This window comes from Convolutriloba macropyga, chromosome 2 (genome assembly GCF_964194025.1).
Source record: "Convolutriloba macropyga chromosome 2, txConMacr16.3, whole genome shotgun sequence".
Lineage (NCBI taxonomy): Eukaryota > Metazoa > Xenacoelomorpha > Acoela > Convolutidae > Convolutriloba > Convolutriloba macropyga.
In genome coordinates this window covers 35,631,762-35,654,603 of record NC_134469.1, presented here as the reverse complement: position 1 = coordinate 35,654,603, position 22,842 = coordinate 35,631,762, and the positions used below count along the sequence as shown (strand labels likewise).

Here is a 22,842-nt window from a genome sequence, read left to right as displayed (position 1 = left end):
GTAAATTGCCGGAGTTTTCAATAATGTCTTTTCGATTGCACCAACAACATTATCTGACACTGTCATCTTCCTGATAAATAAATTAGCCTCATCTATTTAAACTTTGTAGTGTTTCGCTGCGTCTTCGCTGATGACGGCAAAGTCATCTTGAGATCTTCTCATTGAAATGCGTAACGTAACTCCACTAACCAAATGTTTCTCACATGAAAAGAAATCAACCGCCAACTTTCCATATAACGTTATACGTGCGGATTGTCGCACTGTTCTTTTTCTTATATCTGATATTGCTGCTGGAATAGTGCCCGGGTTTTCCTCATACTCGTAACCCTGACATTTTAGCCAGGTTTTCTTTGCGTCTGTACCGTGAGAGAATTCAGTTTCTATGAAACTTTTGTGTGCATAGTGTCCATTAGCTGTTGAAATTTTGATACCATTTGCAGAAACAGTACAGTCGGCGAAAAGTGAATGAAGGATATTATTAGCAAAATATGGAAGATCACTGGCATTAGCGTCACCATGTGTGTAGCGCAAATCCGTTCCATCTGTTTGAAGTATTCGACACTTGATCTCCAGGTAAATTTTTTGCAAGTCAATAAAATTGTTGCGATCACCAACAACTTCAAATTCCAATGATGATCCTGAGGGCGAATAAAGCGGTCCTGTTTTTTGCTCGAATGATTGATCAAATGTTACCAGCAAAGGTGGTTTTTCAAATAAGTCTAAAGAACTGTGAGTGGCTTCAGATGGTATTACAATATTAGTTCGCATTTTTCACTCGCGAGAAAAAATCTAGACGACTCCTTTTTGGACGGGGTTTTCGAGAAATGATTCTTCTGGTTGAGATTTTTCGTTTTTGGTTTGAGCGAGGTCTCGTGTATTGTCGTCTTTTTCGTCTAATTATATTACGACCTGATGCAATACGTGATTGAAGAGATCCACCTATTTGTTTGCGAGCTGTTTTGGCTACTGTACTTTTCAGTGCTTGTTTTGCTGACTTTCTTTTGGTTGCAACTTCTACTAACTCTGGTGCTCCCTGAACCAATAAGTCACGCCCAATCTTTTTTGCTGCGGGCCAGAGAAATTTGCGTGCTAATGGCAGAGCAACTCTTCCAATACCTGCAGCAAGGGCTCCGAAACCACTGCCTCTTTGTCTGTAGTGTCCGGAAAAATGCGGCATTGATTGAGATGCTTGATTACTGTAGTATGCCTCCATATTAAAAAATTTTTTGAAATTTTAAACTGACTATAACTTTTCCGGTTCCAGTAAAAGGAATTAGTTTTCCAGCTTCGTTTCTCAACTCTACCTGGATGTTCTGAATGTTGTTTGATAATATTGGCTTGTAATCCAAATTTGTGTAGGACTTGTGGTGTATAGGTGTCACTGTGTTTATGCTACCGTTTCTCAAACGTCTTTCAGACTCAATGATTTTTATTACCGGAGCTCTCACATCACCAACGTTCTGATGTTCAATTATATCAATGTATACAAATATTAACTGTGATCCACAGGTGATATCAACTGGAAAATCTCCAACATGTCGGTTCAAAGAGTTGCCTGCATTTTCTGACTTGTAACCAATGTGAATAAAACCATGATTCGAAATATCTTTTATTCCTTTAAAACCAAGAATACTGGGTACTTCTTCATCTTCGAATGACAAACCTTCGTTAGGTCCAAATTTCAAAACTAACTTTTGCGTTACAGTGTCAAAATCATAGTCAAACTGTTTCAATTGAGCGATTCGAAAAATTCCTCCCAGAAGCTCTTCTGAACTGTTGTATATACCTTTGCGAATTCTTCGAAGTTGTCCGGTGCGGTTATGTGAAGCATCAAGTTCAGCGCCAGAACTGACATACGCAACTATTTCGGCTGAGTTTACATTATTGATGTTTGATGGAAATGATATTGAAGCAAGGGCAACTTGCCAATCTCCATCTAACTGTAATGGTTGGGCAAGTTGATTTCGAAACTTGGCCATAGTATTATTGGTAAAAATTCCCATTGATGCATTTGATATCAAATCAATAGTAAATTCTCTATGAATACTCATGTTTAGTCTTCGACAGGAAGAACGTTCACTTGGACTAATTCTGGTTCATAAAATTTACCTTCAATTATTACGTTGTTTGCGTCTATAAGGTTGTATGTTGGTGGACTAAGGGTAGCAACCTTGAATACTGTGAAGACTTCGTCTGTGTAATTTTGTTTATAACCTTTCCTAAATATTTCGTCTGGCTTTGCAATCCGAACCAGGTCTCCTTCTTCGTATTTTGGCTTGTACTTTTTTGTGCTAATTGCTAGGGATATTAGAAACGGTTCATGTTTTTTGGAAGTTTTATTAGGTGCAAGTTGGGTAACACGATTAACACGACTGTTTATAGTATTTACAAACTGGGGCAATTGCTCAATATAAGTCCAAGTCCAATTTTCCTCCAGGTATTTGTGAATAATGTTTTTGAGCGATCGAATATTCCTCTCAGCAAAAGCCGACTTGGTTTCGTTTTCGGTTGTATATAAATGAATCTCCTTGTTTTCACAAAATTTTTTGAATTCACCTTTAAACTCGGAACCCTTGTCTGTCCAAACCCTTTCTGGTTTTTTCTGTTTGATCATTTTTTTGAAGGCTTCAACAGCGTCTTTTGCATATAAAGCCTTCATTGGTTGCACTCTAAGGTATCGCGATAAAACATCAACAGCCACCAGTAAATATTTAACTCCTTTGTTGTGTTGGGCAATTTTATCCATATACGCCACATCGACAGACCAGATTTCGTTTATTCCGTATGCAACAGCTTTTAGTCTCGGAAAAGTTTTTCTGAATTGTCTGTATTTTGTGTATGGGGCTTTCGACTGAAGGTATTGAACCACTTTGGATCTTGGTAAACCACTGGCTTTCTTCAAATTAGCAATGCTACCAAAAGCTGCACTACCTTTTGTGTATAATTTGTTCAATTGTTTAACGTGAGAGGAAGTAATTTGTCCACGAGCTAGACGGTTGGATTTCGTCTTTTGCATCTTCAAAGCTTCCTTCATCGTCGCCAGAAGTTTTTGATTCTTCTGTTCTCGAGACTCCTGATTCTTCGTTTTCTGGTTCATCCTCAAACAACTGTAACTTTTCGTTTAGTGATAAGGCAAGAAATTTTTTTGCGTATGTATTACAAGTTAATTGTGAACTGATATCTAGAAGGTCAGGACTTTGTAATGTTCAACTGAAAGCTTAGATGTTGTTTGTTGTAGATCGTAAAGAAAATCTGCGACAAGAATTCCCGTGCTTGACTTATTAACCATTAGTCTTGATGTCTGATCCAGCGATAGAGATTCTGACTCTTCTATTTTTTCCAATATTATGCTCGCTTTTTCAAACTTTTTTCTGTCAAGGTGTTTAATATCTCTCAAAACTCGCTCCCTGATTTCAGTTGAAATTTTAGTATCAATTTTGTCATCTCTAGTCTCATTCAACTCATCTTTGACATTTTCCAAAATATTATCGGTCTGCTGTTGCGTGTCTTGTTGCGTGGTAGAAGGTGCTGGTGGAGACTTGCTTCTTTGCAACAGTGATATTTGTTTTGCTTTCTCTCGGACATTTTTATTGTTGAGAAGTTGAGCAATTTGAGGTTGTTCATTAGCATACATTTGACGAGGAATTAGCACAAACTCTTCAGTGTGCATTTTGCTCCAGAAAAGCAATACAAGGTAACGCAATCAGTTTAATTAGACGGATTCCAGAATCTGATCGAAAAATTTTGATTCTCTCTCTTTTTTCAACTCGCCTGTCTGCAAGTTTACGTAGGGGTTTCTCGAATTTTTTTAATTCAAGTTTTTTGATTGGTACAACTCCAGAGAGTACGTTCATCACACAGTCACTCAAGAACCAAATGAAATCGCCCTGATGTAATATTTCTATTTGAGCTGTGTTCTCATTCCTCTTATTTGCCCATTGCTTGAGCATAAGCAAATGTTTCTTTTTCATTTGTGATTGTTGTAATGACTGCTTCAGGGGACGAAATGTAAAAAATAGAAGGATCCGGTCCAATTAGTTGCGATGAAAAACGTAAACCCTGACTGGTTTTTGGGTCGAGATCAATCATCAAATGTCCAAAGGGCTCCGCAGTTGCTAGTTTGTATGCTTCTTTTATCAGTTGGAGACAATTCAACTGTTTTCCAAGATATTCAATTTGTTGAATGTCACGAAGCGACTTGAATAATATTATGTGTGTTGTATTCAGATCAATGGTTCTGGACCATTTGCTTTGATGGAACAAATTATGCTTGACGTATATAACATGTAATTTGCGATGACGTCCTGAGGTAGCTATTTTCACAAATTCTTTATCGTTGAAAATTTCTTCACATGAATCGTCATAGATAAGCAGACAATGCGATAGATTTTTTGTTATATCAAAGCCTGAGTATTTTAGAAACTCAATCCCTGGTATAACTCGTTGCATATCTTTGAAAAGAGGTTGGAACTCTTTGTAGAAATAATAAATTTTCTCAAAACGGGGATAAAAGGTCGAACCTTTTAGCATTCGAAACAAGAGTTCTGTTTTACCACAACCACTTGGTCCTACAATTGACATGAATACCCTGTCATGTGTAAGAATAACTTTGTTCATAGTTTGGGATTAGGTAATATGTAACCAACTAGACTTGATAAGAGAGCAATCCAAATTGATTTCTCTTCACAGCTTTCTGATAATAGAAAGAGCATAGAGAAGCAAAGAATGATCATTAAGACAATGATACTCACTTGAACAAAAAATATTACTTCGGACCTTGGCACTGTTGAATTTGAACAACAACGCCATGGGGGCCTCTCCTTGTTGTTTACATCAAAGACTAAGTTGCTGATACCGGCGTCAGCCTCGTCTCTTTGACTCATTGGAGAAAAATAATTAATTGAAAAGTGAATTGAATCAAAAATGATATAGAATGTTAAATTTTTGAATTATCCACTGGGCAACTGTTTCATGTACCAGAACTCAAACAAATTGAAACCTTTAATATGACTTTTTATTTCTAGTTTGTAACAAACAGTTGATGAGTCATTTTCTTTGAACGATGGTTGACTGAAGACTTTTTCAACTTCGGGGTGTTCCAAGACATATAACCGCAGCTCATTCGGCATCTCTTTTAGTGATAGCTCACGTTCTGGTGGTGTTTTCTTCAATCTAAATTGAGGAACTTTTTTGTCCGCCCATTGCTTCCAAAGTGCGATTCGCTGCTCTTTGGGGGACTGCATAGACTTCTGGTTTGCTTTGATCATAGCCACAATTGAACTGATTCCGATGTTCTCGAGCTCTCTGCTTATTTTTTACGTACAATTGGAAGTGATAGAAATTATCTATCACGGGAAGGAAAGCTCTGAAGCTGTCTAGCTCGTCGGGGGAAAGAGTAATAGTTGCAAAATAACGTTTTGCTGCTGTGCTATAAAGCGAAGTGTAACGAGGTTGTTGTGCAGTGTTTGGCTTATTGTTGAGATAGTTCGCTCTGTTCTGTTGATCACTTGAAAAATTATTCTGTATTGGTGGAGAGGGATCCTGAACTCTGTTGAATATTACAATAGGTTGATCGTCAAGTGGAGTCAAGCAAGTAAATATCTTCAAGTTGTCTGACAGATAAGTTGTTAAAGTTGCCGTGTCTTCTCTGTGCATCACTTTGTGTCCACTGTGAGAATATTCGTGCTTTACGTTCCGCGCAGTGATTTGAGAATTGATCCTTTGTTGAACGAAAATTTGAATGAAGATAACAGGAGGGAATTTGTTCTTCTGATATTATCTCTGAGATTCGGGGACAATTTAGATCCTCCAGATTATAAACAGTTTTTTGTAAAAGCTTACTGAGGAGCGCACACTTTTCAATGCCTTTGGCAAAAAAATTTTTCCGGGTGAATCGGAAACTGAAACTCAGACAGATTGTTTTCAAATCACAGTAAGGTATATCACCTTCGTCCCAATCAAGACCGTGTAGGTTGTTGGTCAACCAAATAACAGTTTGTCTATCGTGTGCGGGTAATTCGGTGAATTTAAGTGGGGGTTTGAAAAATATTGTATCGTTGTAACTGGAACACAAACTGAGTTCTTTTATAATGAATCCAAGTGACTTGAGTTTGAAACCTTCGAGATCGAGGACAATTATATTTGTGGTTTTGCTGCCAAAATTCTCTAGCATTCCAATTCACGAAACAAATGTGAATGAAAAATTTTCACTGATAGAATGAATAATATTCCTGTCAAGTGGCCAAAACGACAATTGTTTACTGGTGAGTAACGGAAAGCGTAAACATATCCAGGACCTTTATTTCTGCAATCCTTTATAAATCCAGCGGCGTCATGCAATGCAGCATGAAGTCGTAGCACTGCTTCGTTTCAGTAAAGGATCTAGTCTTGAATTATCAATTCCAATCCATAGGGTCTGAATTTTAGTGCTATTTCTCCGTCAACTTCTGGATCTAACAAAGAACAAGCAGCTACGAAATATAACTGTCGATAAGATATGTGCGTATAATTTATGTTACCTCTCAGTGATAAAACTTTTTCGTGAATGAGCTTGATGTCTTTTGTTCCTATTGTGTTCATTATTTACTGTCTACTGAACGTGAGAGTTTAGAGTTTTTGTTTATAAATCTTTCAATTCTGATTGGTCGCCGACTTGAATGATAAATCCAGCACTGCGATTGGTCAAATCAATTCGGAAAATTTTGTGACCCTGAACATGTTTGTGCATGATCCAATAACTCTCTATTTAATATATCATTAATCATTTTATACATCTTCTAACAGATTAGCTGTTTTACTGTTGTTTTCACCAATTTATGTATACATTTATGGACATAAGTCATTATGACCATAATTGTGTACATACTTACGTGAGAACATGTTTCCTTGTACAACTCTGGAGTTTTTATCAATGTGTTTGTATGTATGTATTTATTTATGTATGTATTTATGTATGTATGTATGTATGTATGTATGTATGTATGTATGTATGTATGTATGTATGTATGTAAGCATGTATATATGTATGTATGTATGTATGTATTTATGTATGTATGTATGTAAGTATGTATGTATGTATGTATGTATGTATGTATGTATGTATGTATGTATGTATGTATGTATGTAAGCATGTATATATGTATGTATGTATGTATGTATTTATGTATGTATGTATGTATGTATGTATGTATGTATGTATGTATGTATGTATGTATGTATGTATGTATGTGTGTATGTATGTATGTATAAATGTATGTATGTATGTATATATACATACATACATACATACTTAAATACATACAAGCATACATACATATATACATACAGAAATATATACATACATACAATACATGCATACATGGTATACAAATTTACAATACATACATATATACAATACATACATATATACAATACATACATACATACATACATACATACACACATACATACATACATACATACATACATACATACATACATACATACATACATACATACATACATACATACATACATACATACATAAATACATACATACATACATACATATATACATACATAAATACATACAATACATGCATACATGGTATACATATATACAATACATACATATACGCAATACATACATATATACAATACATACATACATACATGCATACATACATACATGCATACATACATACATGCATACATACATACATACATACATACATACATGCATACATACATACATACATACATACATATATACATATATAAATACATACATACATACATACATATATACATACATAAATACATACATATATACATAAATACATACATACATACATACACACATATATAGATGTGTGTGCAAAAAAAACTTCCATTTTTGGTCAAAAACAGGAAAGACACTTTTCGCATTGTGTTCGAAAAGGAAGTGTCCCATCCCGTTGTAATTTTACAGAAAAATTTGCGTTGCAAAAAATGTCCCAAAAATGTCCCCCCTAGGGGGGACACTTTATGCATTCCCTATCTTAATACATAGTGTCCCCCCCCGTTGAGACCCCTGTCAGCTTTTTATACTACTCATACCGCAAATGTGTCATTTATTACACTGCGTTTTACAAAATTTTGATCAATTAGCAGATAAAAAGCCAGTTTTGTCTTTAGCAGGATTTCTTGAGCAGTATTTTCGCGTTCTTATATTTTTACCTAATACTACAGAAGCCCAATTTAAAGATTTTCTAGAAAGATCAAAATCAAAAACTGGAACTAAAACTTTTCCTTCACTTCTGCAGAAAAACTCTTATTGGCTCAATTTTATATCAGTTATGCTGACAAATGACACCAATTTTTTCTCGGAAATGAAAAAGTTTGCGATTGACGAAAAGTTTAATATTGTTGCACAAAATTGGTCAGTTGAATATTTGTTCACAGCGGACGAAAGTCAAAAAGAAAGCGAACAATTTTTGTACGTTTTGTCACTTATTGCACTTTCAAGTTTAACTGCAGTTTCCAGAGAGAAACAAAAGTTCATCACGCGGGATGAACAAAATGAAGATCGCGAACAGAAACAAACTTTTGAAAGAGAAGAAAAGCCATTTGAAGTTGACGAAAGATATAAACTAATTTTTCCAGCTTGGAGCAAACAGAAGGACAATTCAAAAATAGCCAACTTTGGGCTAAACTTTATTCTGAGCCCCGAACAGCATCGAATTTTAGCTGATGAGAAGAAAACACATATGATGATTTACGGGCAACCCGGAATGGGTAAGACTTCCCTGATGCTAGCAAGGTGTCAACAATTAGCTGAGAGGGATGACATAAAGGAGATCTATTATGTGTTTAATGCAAGCAAGCATTTATTCAAACAGTGGTTGGTGGCACTCTTTGAAAACCATGGAACTGAGAAAATGAAGGAAAAACTGATAATCCGAACACCAGAAAACACTAGAAATGCAGAATGGTAAGTATCTTTTTTATGGCTGTTTAAATTGAGGTCTACGAAAATTACCGCTGTGCGAATATTAAGCTGTACGAATATTACCGATGAATCTGTATCTAAAAGCAGAAGAGTGTTGTTAAACTTTTTGATCCATTATTTGGCTAAAATTACAAAATTTAGTTTTTTTTATTCAAAAATGGCGCGAAGTAAACTTTAGTCCACTTTGTTTCAATTTGCCAGATGAACACACCTAAAAACTGGTGGCGCAATCTTCGTTACCTCCAAAAAACTATGGAACTGAGAAAATGAAGGAAGAACTGATAATCCGAACACCAGAAAACACTAGAAATGCACAATGGTAAGTATCTTTTTTGTGGCTGTTTAAATTGAGGTCTACCGACAGAAAGTATTGAAGTGTAATCACTGAAGTAACATAAAAAACTCTCAGCTTCTATTTTCCGATTGAAACGCCTTTACAACGGCATTGAATAATTTCGTTATCGCAGCATCGGATAATTTTTCTGTATAATTATATGAGTTGGTCATACATTTTTATACAAGCCTGAATTTCAAACGTGAAATCATTTTTAGCCCGTCTACATATCTTGTGGAGGGTAATAAAATCTGCAGAATTTTTGAAATAGCAAAGAGATAAATATCAAATGATATCATCAAATGCTATTTTGAATTTTCATTAAACAGTACAGATCCACTAGTTTCCGAATGTGGATAAATCAATGTTAAAAAGTGACAAAAATCAATGCTGTTTTCATATCTTTTAATTAATTGTTGGACAATTAAATACAACTTATTGTATACAAATTCTGAAATTTTTAAGGCACTTTTTATTTTTTGTGTCAATACTGTGACAGAAATTAAAACAGACTTTTTAAGTGAGCAGTATCTAATTGAAATGGAGATAAAACTAGCACTGCTTTATAGAAATCAAATTTTTATTTTATCCTCAACGGCTTTAATTGTTGCGACCCACTTCAGTGGGGGAAGGTACTACACGAACCTAATTCCAAGTGTGTTTCAGTACTGGGCCAGTATAAATACAATTCCCCATCATTACTGAATCAAAGACTGGCTCATGTCACTTTTTCGACTTGTCAGACTTGCGTTCAGTCTGATTCTACAATGGTCAGACTTGGGCCAAGTGAAAAAATAAAGTTCTCTATGGGGCTCGAACCATGACCTATTCAATCTTTTTGCGCCGTTAATAATCGCTTCAAAGAAGCAAATTTAAAGCAGGAAAACGATCAAAATAAATTACATGGGAGACTTGCATTTACAATTTCCCAGTACTCATTTACATTTGGAGTTCGGTACGGATATATATATATATATATATATATATATATATATATATATATATATATAATATATATATATAATATATATAATATATATATATAATATAATATATATAATTGACCGACTTTCGTTGTTACTGTTCACATTTTCCGTATTTTTACGCAATGTTTTTGCCAATTTTGCTGCAAAATATGTAAAAAGCTGTACGAATATTATCAATGAATTTGTATCTAAAAGCAGAAGAGTGTTGCCAAACTGTTTGATCCATTATTTGGCTAAAATTTCAAAATTTAGTTTTCTTTTATTCAAAAATGGCGCGAAGTAAACTCTAGTCCACTTTTTTTTTCAATTTGCCAGATGAACACACCTTAAAACTGTGTTTGCCAGATGAACACACTTTAAATATTTGTTACCTCCAAAAAGGCAACCTCTTCTTCTGCATGCTTTGAGAACTTTTCTAAATAGAAAATTGGCCGGCTTTTTACTAATTTAACTCGATAATTAAGCAAAATGCAATTTTTTTTTCATATATTGACCTTATAAAGTCAAATTAAACATAAACATAATATTTGGAAAAATTAATAGTTCCAAACGAATGGCAATAACCAGGCTAGTTTTTGCCGTAATTGTTCCATCTTCAAATTCCAAAAAAAAATTTGGAATGTAATCAATCGATGTTTTTTTAGAATAATTTTTTTTATACTTAATTTTTCTTGTACATATTTTTTCTTAAAAAGTGGATTAATGAGCTTTGCGACTTTTTCAATCTTTTTGGTCAACTTTTAGCATATTGCCAAAAAAACAGGTCGCATAGTCTTTCATATGGATCTTTACGTTTTAAGTAAAGCTTTTTTGCAGTTTTACGCTTTAAATAATGCTTTTTTCTTTTTGGATACTACAATTTTCACATTTGTTATTATTTTTTCGAGCTTTCTGGTCTTTGAGATTCGTTTTCTGATCTTATAACGTCATTGACAGGTCAGATATTACATTATGGGCGTTTAAAAGGGGCATAAACGAACGCATCAGTCTTTCAGTTAATAGATTATGCTTTTACCTGCTTCGACAATGTCTTCTAGCAGAATTTAATGGAATTTGTGTTTTTCTTTATTTGGCGTGCTACTTGTAGAGGTAAGATCAATTTAGAATATTTGAAGGTCTTAACAGCTTCCTATGGCCGAACAAAGTAACCTATCATAATTTTGAAATCAAATGTTTTATAAATATATTTAGACGTATTTTTAAATTCGCACTTTACTGTATTTTTTGGGCTACTTTCTACATAGGTTCTGTAGTTTAAGGTCACAAAAAAAATTGTAAGTGTTCACAAAAAGCACAGCTGAACATATCAGACTTTTTATTTCTTTGCTTATTGCTTTAACGGGTCTGATCCCATTTTTCTAAAATAGTTTTAATGTTTTCACTTTTGTTTTTATTTGTCATTTTTCTTGTTGTTTTGTGAAAAGTTCTGGATAATTGCACTGCAGGTCATAACGGCTTCCTTGGTTGACAAAAGGAACGTATTTACAGATTTCATGATTTTGCAATCAAATGGTTTTAAGTAGACTTCTTTTTTCAAATTTGCAGTTTGCTGTTCTTACTGGTGTACTTGTTACCTAGTCTCATTAATTACAGGTCAAATATTAATTTTGTAGTTTTGAAGAAAGGCACAATTGAATATACTTAGGGATTTTAGAGCATTTCTTGTTTTTCAAACGACTTCAAAGCCTGTATTTTGCGAAAATATAGTTTTTGATTTTGTCATTTTATCGTTCATTTTGCAGATGTTTGACATATTCTGCATCTCAATGACTTTGGTAAACTAAAAGCACCCTCTAAATAATCTCACCAGATAGCTACTCTTTTATGTGTTTGAAAATATTGTATTTGAAAAATAGAAGTTTATCTTTTTTATACATGTTACAAAATCTCATTCTTCAGACGTCAGAATTCCAACTATTGATGTTTAAAGAACGCGCAATTGATTATATCTTAGTTTTTATGGAATAGATTATGGTTCTAGCAGCTTCGACAACGGTTTCTCACAAAACTTAATGGAATCTTTGTGTTTCTCGTCTTGATTTGCCGTTTGTTTTTGCAGACTGCATATTCTGGATAAAGAATAGTCTTAATGTCTTCTTATTGACGTATGAATGAGTATGAAACTAAATAAATTTCCCATTCGTATCTAATGGTTTTCATTGAATGAAATTATTTGTTCTCAGCAAATTTCAAACGTATATTTTGTATTTTTGCCGTTTTCGACAGTTTTTGTCGTCTTGTTACTGAGTCTCATCATGGGGCAGCCCTATGCGTTTACTTTTTAGGTACAAATTAACAAACTAAATAGCTCAGTTTAGAGTTTATTTGACGCTATTTTGACTTTCTGTTATGTTGTTTTTTTTTCTTCTAAAAATAGACGTTGAGTTTTGGATGCACACGTTTGCTGATGCTATTTAACTTAATTTGTTTGTCTTCTCTCGTTGTCTTTATAATGGCAAGTTTCATCTTCCCATTAACGTGACATTCTTTAGCGGACTTATTTGAGTTTGAAGCAATTTTTTCACTCAAAGACCAATTATTTTTCGTCAGTATGTTAGGTTTTTATAAAAATTTCTATCTCTTCCTCATTTGGTAGGCAATTCAGCCAATATTGTGGATGAGCGGGGTCGGAGCATTATGCGCAAATGCATATTACAGAGCCTTTTAATTGGAATAAATTCTAAAAGAGTAAAGTTCTGTTGAATTAAAATCTTGTTTAGGCTAACTTGATCTGCTATTTTCCGGTCAAGATCATCCACGTTTTTGGTTTTATTGTCTGCCAAACGAGATGGAGAGTAAAAAAATCAAAAATATTGCCCAAAATTAATTGCTAAATGAGTTTAAAAAATTGTTTTAAATTACTGAATGAAATAAATAATACAGGATTGGAAGAAACCTACCACTAATAAGACTACAAGATGAGACGAAAAACACAATAAATCAACAAAAAAATTAATTACTGTCAAACTCAAAATCTAAATGAAAAATACCAACTATGTCAAACGGACATCAAAAAAACTTGAACTAAACTTCAACAAGATACATCAATAAATAGCGGTTAGGCACAACAAGAATGGTTTTTTAATTAAAATACTAGATGGAAATTTTTGTTACTTCTTCGAAGGTTGTTCTTCTTCCATCGGGACCGGTCATTAGTGCGACAATGAATTAAATAATGCCACCATTGAGAGCCGACGAGACTTGCCATTAATGAAACTAGGAGACGAAGTTAAGAACAAATCCGTCAACGAAAACAAACGTTAATTAGAACCAAAATTCAAAATCTGGCTATAGAAACGATTAACAACAAAATTGAAATGGAATTAAAAAAACCTGAAAAAACATTAAATAGCATCCGGTAAAGCGACAGATATAAATATTAATGATTCAAAAAGATTTATAACTCTCATGAAATTATATGGGACAGGGGACAGGTTCTTAATTGGACTGGGTAGCAATTAAACAAAAAAGAAAAAAAGAACAGAGGGACAGAACAAAGATTGAAAATAGGTTTATATTTTTGAAAACAATTAAAACTTGGATATCGAAGAAAACATTAACTATCCACAGAATTTTTGAAGTAGGATCTTTTACAACTCGATGGGTAGTCATTAAGAACTGCCATTATCCAGAGCATAATCAAACGTTTACAAAAAAGCAAAAAATAAATCCAAAATTAAAAACATCAATTAAACTTTGCGAGAAAGCGGTGTCGAAGCAGCTAAGACCATAAGCTACAGATTTAAGCAAATTGAATATGTTATATTTTTCTTAAAATCTAACAAGAAACGTCAATGACGTTGATCTGTGACAGGAAAAGAAAAAAGACCTTAATAATATCCAAATATCAAGAAATCACAAAATTTTATGAAAAATCTAAATATCATAGCTACAGAACAACGAACTAAAAAAACAAATATTTTAAAGATCTTTATTTTTCAAAGAAATGGGGTTGCAACCTGTTTGTATTGAGACTATGCTAAAAATTGACAAAAAATGATCTAAAATAACGAAAAGTTCAAAATTTCACTGATTTTACGAAGTAAATGTTTTGAAAGTGAAAACAACCTCAAATTTTTAACAAAAAAGAGAACCACAAGCATGGACAAGGGGCAAAAATTCAGAAAACCGCTGAGATCACATTTTCAGCCAAAGCCATAAAACAATCAGCTGCAACTAAAAACATTGGAGCAAAACATTTGTTTTGCCGAAATTTGGATGGGACATGTAATTAGTGAGAGTATTTTACAAGTTGTCCAAAAGAAAAAATTCCATAATTCAAAACAATGATAATAATTTTCAAAACATTTAATTTCAGGTTCTCTGAAATCACTGTAAACCTTCATTTATATCTTCAAAGAACAACATGTGACCAGTCATCATCCAGAGTAAGTTTTAATACCACAAAAAACGACACTTTTAGACAAAAGAACCCAATAATATTTTGCAAGAGAAGGTTTGCGGACCCATTATGACCATACACGATTCACAAATTTCTCTATGTTCAATTGCATTTTTTAAAACGAACGGAAGCTGTTGTTTATGTTTTAATCTGACAAGGCAACAAAAACTTCAAAAATTGCCAAAAGACAAAAGCCCAATAAATTTTTAATTAAAACTCACGTTATCGAAGCCATAAAAACATTAAATTAAACACTAGAACAATTATGAAAGTTGAATTTTTTATCTCCTACTGTCTTAACTGAAGACATAGGAAACATTAGTTCTCAACTAAGGGCTTTAAGTGGCTTCGGTTATACCACGTTAAACCAATTGGATCATTCATTTGTGCTAATCTGCCATAAAACTGCAAAAATAACAACAAACGAGGTGAGAACATAGGAATTCAATTAAAATTGACAAAAAATTTGTGGAAGCCGTAAAACCAAAAAATTCTCTGAAACCTTTATATATATATATATATATATATATATATATATATATATATATATATATATATAATATTCATTCGACCACCTCCTAACGCGTGTGCTGTTAATATACGGACTTTGATAGGATACCTTTCCTTTTAGTAGTTGAGAAAGAAAAGAATTAAAAAGAAATTTTTAAAAAGTATTTAAAAAAGACCTCCTCCCCATAGATTCATATCAATTTTTGATTATCAGAAACCCCACTGAGAAGGAAACTAGCCTGGGTTTTGCTGTACAATCAATAAAAACAAGTATTACTTTCGAATTTAACCAAAATACGTTATTTGCTCACATACATTTGATTATATAAAAAATAAATTATGTATTATGTATTGTTTTATGTTAGCGAAAAGCGGGCAGCTTTTTTTCCTAAGCACCTTTATAGGAAGCATAAGTGAAGAAATTTTCAGTTTAATAAAAAATGAGACAGCAGTTTTCTGGTCTATACTTGCGGTAAACCTGAACTTACTGAGCTAAGCTAACTTGGTTCCTTTTTTGATAAAAAAGAAAATAAATTTTAAAAGTTTTTGCAAAAAGCAATTTTGTATCGCAAACATCATCAAAGCGTTGTTTTTATAGGAAAAAAAAATAAACTATATTTTACAAATTTAACAAGTTCTGGAACAATTTACGAAAAAATTATACAAAATCCGGAAGACTTGAATAAAACAACGAATATCATTCGAATGTTCACAAAAAGTTTAAACATCGATTACTGCCTCGAAAGAGCAAAATTAAAAAAAATCTTTTATTCTATTTTTTACGCTTTACGCGTTTTTTAATGCTGTCACATACAACTCTAAGTTGAATATATCAATTGGCTAAATTGACTGAACAAAATAAACCAAGTTGAGTATATAATTCCTCCCCCACTAAAGTGTGTCGGAACGATTGACAATCTTGTTCCTTTGAAAAAACAAAATTGAATATACTCTCTTAACTGAGAGAAGATATACACGGAGTTAACTAACTACCCTCGAAAAAAAGTAAAGAGTTCTGGAAAATTTTATTCTGTGTTTACTTGGTTTCACTGAGTATAAGCATCGATGATACATTTTAATGATTCAATTTTGATATAATTTTGTCATTTAACGAATTGGAGCATTAAGCGCGAGTGCGCATTGACGATTCTATTTATTGTTCCAAACCCACCTTATACGGTTTTATTTTTCCGTCAATTGTAGCCGGTCGATAAATTCATCCTAGACAGTTGTGAATTGTGAGTTGTATCATTAGAGAGCCCGTCAAACCGTTGAATTTGAAATTAAAAGTATAATTTCATATTTTTGATTTTCGTTTCCTTTTCGAGAAGTTATCGAGGCTTAACGTTCTGTGAACATTGAGCTGAGTTTCATTGCTTTGGTTTAATTTTCCATAATTTTTGCTCGAATTTTCATCAGTTCTGCCAAATTATGTTAAATTTTTCAACAGAACTGTGATTGGCTTTATATTTAGAGATGATAAGGGATTGCTAAATCTAAGTTGTCTGATCTGAGTTTTTTGGCCAAATTTTATAACAATAATTTGGACAAATATTTAACAATTCAGATTTTTGATAAAAATGGCACCAAACGTGCTTTTTCAGTCCATTTTGGTCAAAGTTTGTCGAATATACAGATCCTCAAATTGCTGAAACAGTCTTTGATGTTGAGGTACATATAATGAGAGATCACGTTAAAGTTCGATTGAGACCTCTTGAACAAACAACTTGTCCGAGAAATGCTCATAGTTTTAATGTTTGCGACAAAAAATTTTCTGAATTTTAGTGAGTTCCAGAGTTCTGGAAAATTTCATTCTGTGTTTACTTGGTTTCACTGAGAATAAGCATCGATGATACATTTTAATGATTCAATTTTGATATAATTTTGTCATTTAACGAATTAGAGCATTAAGCGCGAGTGCGCATTGACGATTCTATTTATTGTTCCAAACCCACCTTATAGGGTTTTATTTTTCCGTCAATTGTAGCCGGTCAATGAATTCATCCTAGAGAGTTGTGAATTGTGAGTTGTATCATTAGAGAGCCCGTCAAACCGTTGAATTTCAAATTAAAAGTATAATTTCATATTTTTGATTTTCGTTTCCTTTTCGAGAAGTTATCGAGGTTTAGCGTTCTGTGAACATTGAGCTGAGTTTCATTGCTTTGGTTTAATTTTCCATAATTTTTGCTCGAATTTTCATCAGTTCTGCCAAATTATGTTAAATTTTTCAACAGAACTGTGATTGGCTTTATATTTAGAGATGATAAGGGATTGCTAAATCTAAGTTGTCTGATCTGAGTTTTTTGGCCAAATTTTATAACAAAAATTTGGACAAATATTTAACAATTCAGATTTTTGATAAAAATGGCACCAAACGTGCTTTTTCAGTCCATTTGGTCAAAGTTTGTCGAATATACAGATCCTCAAATTGCTGAAACAGTCTTTGATGTTGAGGTACATATAATGAGAGATCCCGTTAAAGTTCGATTGCGACCTCTTGAACAAACAATTTGTCCGAGAAAAGCTCATAGTTTTAATGTTTGCGACAAAAAATTTTCTGAATTTTAGTGAGTTCCAGAATTCTGGAAAATTTCATTCTGTGTTTACTTGGTTTCACAGAGTATAAGCATCGATGATACATTTTAATGATTCAATTTTGATATAATTTTGTCATTTAACGAATTGGAGCATTAAGCGCGAGTGCGCATTGACGATTCTATTTATTGTTCCAAACCCACCTTATACGGTTTTATTTTTCCGTCAATTGTAGCCGGTCGATAAATTCATCCTAGACAGTTGTGAATTGTGAGTTGTATCATTAGAGAGCCCGTCAAACCGTTGAATTTGAAATTAAAAGTATAATTTCATATTTTTGATTTTCGTTTCCTTTTCGAGAAGTTATCGAGGCTTAACGTTCTGTGAACATTGAGCTGAGTTTCATTGCTTTGGTTTAATTTTCCATAATTTTTGCTCGAATTTTCATCAGTTCTGCCAAATTATGTTAAATTTTTCAACAGAACTGTGATTGGCTTTATATTTAGAGATGATAAGGGATTGCTAAATCTAAGTTGTCTGATCTGAGTTTTTTGGCCAAATTTTATAACAATAATTTGGACAAATATTTAACAATTCAGATTTTTGATAAAAATGGCACCAAACGTGCTTTTTCAGTCCATTTTGGTCAAAGTTTGTCGAATATACAGATCCTCAAATTGCTGAAACAATCTTTGATGTTGAGGTACATATAATGAGAGATCCCGTTAAAGTTCGATTGAGACCTCTTGAACAAACAATTTGTCCGAGAAAAGCTCATAGTTTTAATGTTTGCGACAAAAAATTTTCTGAGTTTTAGTGAGTTCCAGAGTTGTGTTAGTAATCGTCGTTCTTTTATAGTATATGACTTAGTCTCAATATCCGCTTTAGCTATCTAAAGAAGTCTCAGTGAGACTATCCAAATCTTTCATTTGATTACCCATGGCTTAAAAGCTCTTGTCACTTTTGAGTTAATTGTTCAAAAAAAATGTTTGCAAAATGTTTATCCTGTTTAGTGGTTTTACCCTTTAAGTAATGGTTTTATGACTTTGATATCACAAGTTTCATAAAATTTTTCTGATTTGAAGAGATATGTGGATTTTTGAAGTTTTGGGATGTTTGCATATATTTGTGGTTATTTTCGGTATGCTGCCAGATGATCCCAATATTGATGGCTCACATTGGGGATGAAAGCAAAATTGAGTGAGCAGTTTGTTTTAATGTTACAGCCAATAGCTAACGGTTTTCATAGCTTGGACACTCTTCTAACAATTTCTTTTGACTTCTAGACTCTCTCCATTTTTGATGTTTCTTATGTAGTCACTTAAAATATTTTGAAATTTGCCAGGTTGCATTTGATTCTTGAATACTTTAAGTTTATCTGGGCCTATTTAATGCTTTCAATTAAAAGCTAAAATTTTATTGAATTTGAAATGGTTCTCGAAAATGTTAATGTAATTTGAATGTGCCGTTTTTGTTCTCTTTTTTTAAATCAATTTCTTACTTAGTCTCATTAACGACGGCTCCCATTCACTGTCTTGGGGGACAAACATTAATAAATGTTGGTTTAACTATAATATTTTCAATTAATTGCTCATGTTTTTAATGACTGTATTGACCTTCACCACTGTGCTTGCGTTAAATATTTGTGAATTTTATAATCCTGCCTTTATCTTGTTTTTATTTTATAGTCTTATGACTTATTCTATCTAATGACAGCTGCAGAAGTTTCTCTGATGACAGGTCCTATTGCCTTACTATATAGTTACACAAGATTCTGTCTATATTTTGAAATTGAGAGCTGATGAATACTGATAATCAGAAATCAATTGTCATCGAAGTGTAAATTTTTGAAAGAAAATTGGCACTCCTTGGCTATGGGTTAAATTCCATCTTACAAGAAATCCTGGATTAGTGATCGTATTACAAGTAAGTTCTTGTAGGTATCGAGATTTGTCTGCATCAATTCCATCAGATTCATTGGTAGCACTGTTCATGGACGAATTCTATCTGGATGGAGCAACTGCAAATCCAAGCAAAGATATTGTCAACAACAAGTCTATTGTGTGCTGTTGGGTGGCGGTCATTGATGCTGGGCAAACAGATGTCTCCGTCAAAGAAGGAAAACTCGAGTCTTCAATTCGACCTTTTGCCCTTGAAACGCTGCATGTGTCTTTTCGCAGCTCGCATCACATTGCAGGCATCTGATCATTGAAGTATGTGAATCACAGTTAGAGAAAGGCAAGCTCGTCGTTTTTTCTTGCAGAATATTGTGGATCAAAAATAGGCCCATCATTTAGGTAGCTTTTAGATAATTTTATTTACAGATGAGTTTTTTTTGCGTTTCTAATTAAAAAAATCAAAAAGCATAACCGGAGTCATTTTGTTGCAAAAACGTTCTCTGTTTCGCCGTGGAAATTGAGAAATAAAGACTGTTGCTCGATTCCACAATGAGCTATTTTGTAGAATTACTTAAGTTAAAATTTCTCGGAATCGAGCGGAAAAAGAAAAGTCGAGAGACAAATGCCTTCCTTTCAATAGTATATTTGATACTAACATTATAGTATGAAATACTAGTACTAGTATATTTCATACTAGTATATTTCATATTAACATTCGTTTTGTGGAGTTCAAGAGGGAAAGTGAACCAAACGGGGTCCTGACTTTCGTAATTTAATTTCTTTTTGTCCAAGAAAGTGAAAAAAATTGATCCGATCAGATGCCTGATAAAGAACGAACCAGAGATTTCATTGAAAAACGTACAGTAAACAAGGCCACTGAAGTACGTGTTCCCGGATGTTTCATATCGTCCCAAGCTGCTCTGAAGTGGGAGTATTTTGACAGTATACACGATTCAAAGCTGACAAATATAGAGTTCCTTGAAAAGAGGTTTGCCAATGACAGGATGTTTATTTGCTTTTGCGATGCTTCATACAAGAAGGATGAATCCTGGATTTCAAACATAACCAATTCTTGGAAGTTTCGATATGTTTCGATAGTGAGACGAGACCACAGAGATGGCCTCAACTTTACGGGAAGCGAAGCGGCCTCAGTTTTGATAGTAATTCTTCGACAAAATTGGCATCATAGGCTGACAGAATTTTTGAACCAGGCGGTTTCGAGAGCCCAATATGAGGTCGGCTTGTTGATTCACATGGGTTTGGAAAATAACGAACCGTTGACCATGTATTTGCAAGAGGGTGCTGTTTACCCTTCAAGGCAATATCGAGCTCTTAAAATGGGCGAAGAGCTTCCAATTGACTGGCTATCAGCCAGTAATTTCAAGAACGAGGAAACATCTTGGCTTAGCACGCGTTTCCGAAACAATCTAAGCCCTGAAAAACGATTGTCAATCTACGAAAATCAGCCATCCAGGGTCGTCTATTAGCTTGCACTGGTTTGTAATCTACCTGACGCTGTCGAATTTTTGCTGCAGAAACGGCTCTCGAGTGGTTCGAATGAATGTCACAAACGTAAGCAGAATTTTATTCTGTCAATAAATTTTTAAGCAGGAATTTTTAAGCATTCTGTATTCCTTTGTACTGCAGTTACGAAAACAGAACTGTCCAATAAAAACGGAAGGTCGCTTTGAGTTTATAATATTGGCACCCGGGTTGGGCTCCTAGTGAATCCCATCGATGGATCATATAAATTTCATAAAAACTCCATCCATGATTCATCGGTGGTTCATTACCACTTCTTCTCTGATCATAGAAAGTTCATTGTTGGGAAAGCTCAGATTTTCACTGGATCATAGAAAATCCATCAACTGTTGCAACTATTGCTCACCATTTCACTGTCCAATATTGGGTAGATTTACTGGAAAGTTGGAGCAATCTTCAGTTTTAACTGACAGCTTTGTTCTTCTATTTGTAACACATAAAAAAAACAATCCTCTAAATTACTAAGTACATTAGACCACTGTTTTTGACACTGCTATTTGTGTTTTTATTATGGCGATAACTTAGTTCAAATACCAGAGCGTTTATCAGTTGTGAATAGTTGAATAGTAAGAATTAAACGATGATCCAGTACTTAAAGTAAGTATCTGAGGACTAGCTTTGACTTGAGACGCAATTGTTTTAAATAACAATTTGGTTTTGCAGTGCACAAGCTGCACATGATTTTTTAATCCTCATTATGTTCAAATAAAACAGATTGTGATAATAAAGAAACGATTAAGTTTAGAGCAAATGGTTGATGTCGCCACAGACGAATCAAGATTGCAAACGTAACAACTTTTATATTCATTCTAAGTCAAATAAACTTTTACATTAGACTTTCTATTTTTTTAAACTGCTGTAATAAAACAAAACAGTCCAATATGAAGTAAAGGTCATTTTGAATATCTAAAATTACCCACTATTGCTCTCCACTTTCACTGTCCAATATGAGGCAGAATTACTGGACAGTTGCAGCACTCTTCTGTGTTAATTGACAGCTTTATTCTTATCACTGCTATTTAGCGAAACTGGTTTTGCGCTCATAAACTTCTTCACGGACAAAAATATTTTGTAAAGTAGATCATTTAGTCTTTTACAGTCGTAATCCTTTTCCGCTTAGCTACTTTTTTCTCCAAAATTGTTTTCAACATTCATACCCAAGTCGACAAACAGACCAGTTAAATGTTGGCGAAAACATGAGAAACCCAAGACCATTCCGTCTAGGCACGAGGTTGTGAGTAACGGAGATTCATACAAAGGACTCTAAAAATCTGTTTTGGGGACAGAATATTGACCGGACGAGCCTAAATCGTTGCCCTTCGGACAAACAACAAAAATAGAAAACGCTCAAAAAGTGAAGAAGTGCACATGAGAAGGCAGTTACTGAAATCAGGCACATGACCCGATTTAAAGTTTAAGTTGAACAACCCTCTGGTTATTAAGAGATAACTTTGATGAAGATATCGGCAATGGAGTAGAATCAAGAGCTTGGATGTTTTCGCGAAAGAGATTTCTCAGAGTAGAGAGTCCATCAATAATGACTTCGGTTGCACAGCGAGCTCTGCTGAAACTTGGAGAGTCTTAAGATTTTTGACAAATGTTTCTTTATACAACGAGATCAACGAAAAAACTACAGAAACAGACTAAGAAGTCTTAAGTCACCTCTT

At 33.7% G+C, this 22,842-nt stretch overlaps 1 protein-coding gene across 1 annotated transcript in view; it reads left to right on the top strand.

Annotated features, from left to right (window-relative positions):
- The first annotated feature begins 9,234 nt into the window (after positions 1-9,234).
- LOC142335247 (uncharacterized) overlaps positions 9,235-22,842 on the top strand; it is a 28,025-nt gene continuing 14,417 nt past the window's right edge. Inside the window, exons 1-3 of the mRNA XM_075383664.1 lie at positions 9,235-9,287; positions 19,676-19,932; positions 20,465-21,205. Coding sequence (XP_075239779.1) covers positions 9,235-9,287; positions 19,676-19,932; positions 20,465-21,120 — 966 coding nt within the window. The 3' untranslated portion in view covers positions 21,121-21,205. The remainder of the gene's footprint in view (positions 9,288-19,675; positions 19,933-20,464; positions 21,206-22,842) is intronic.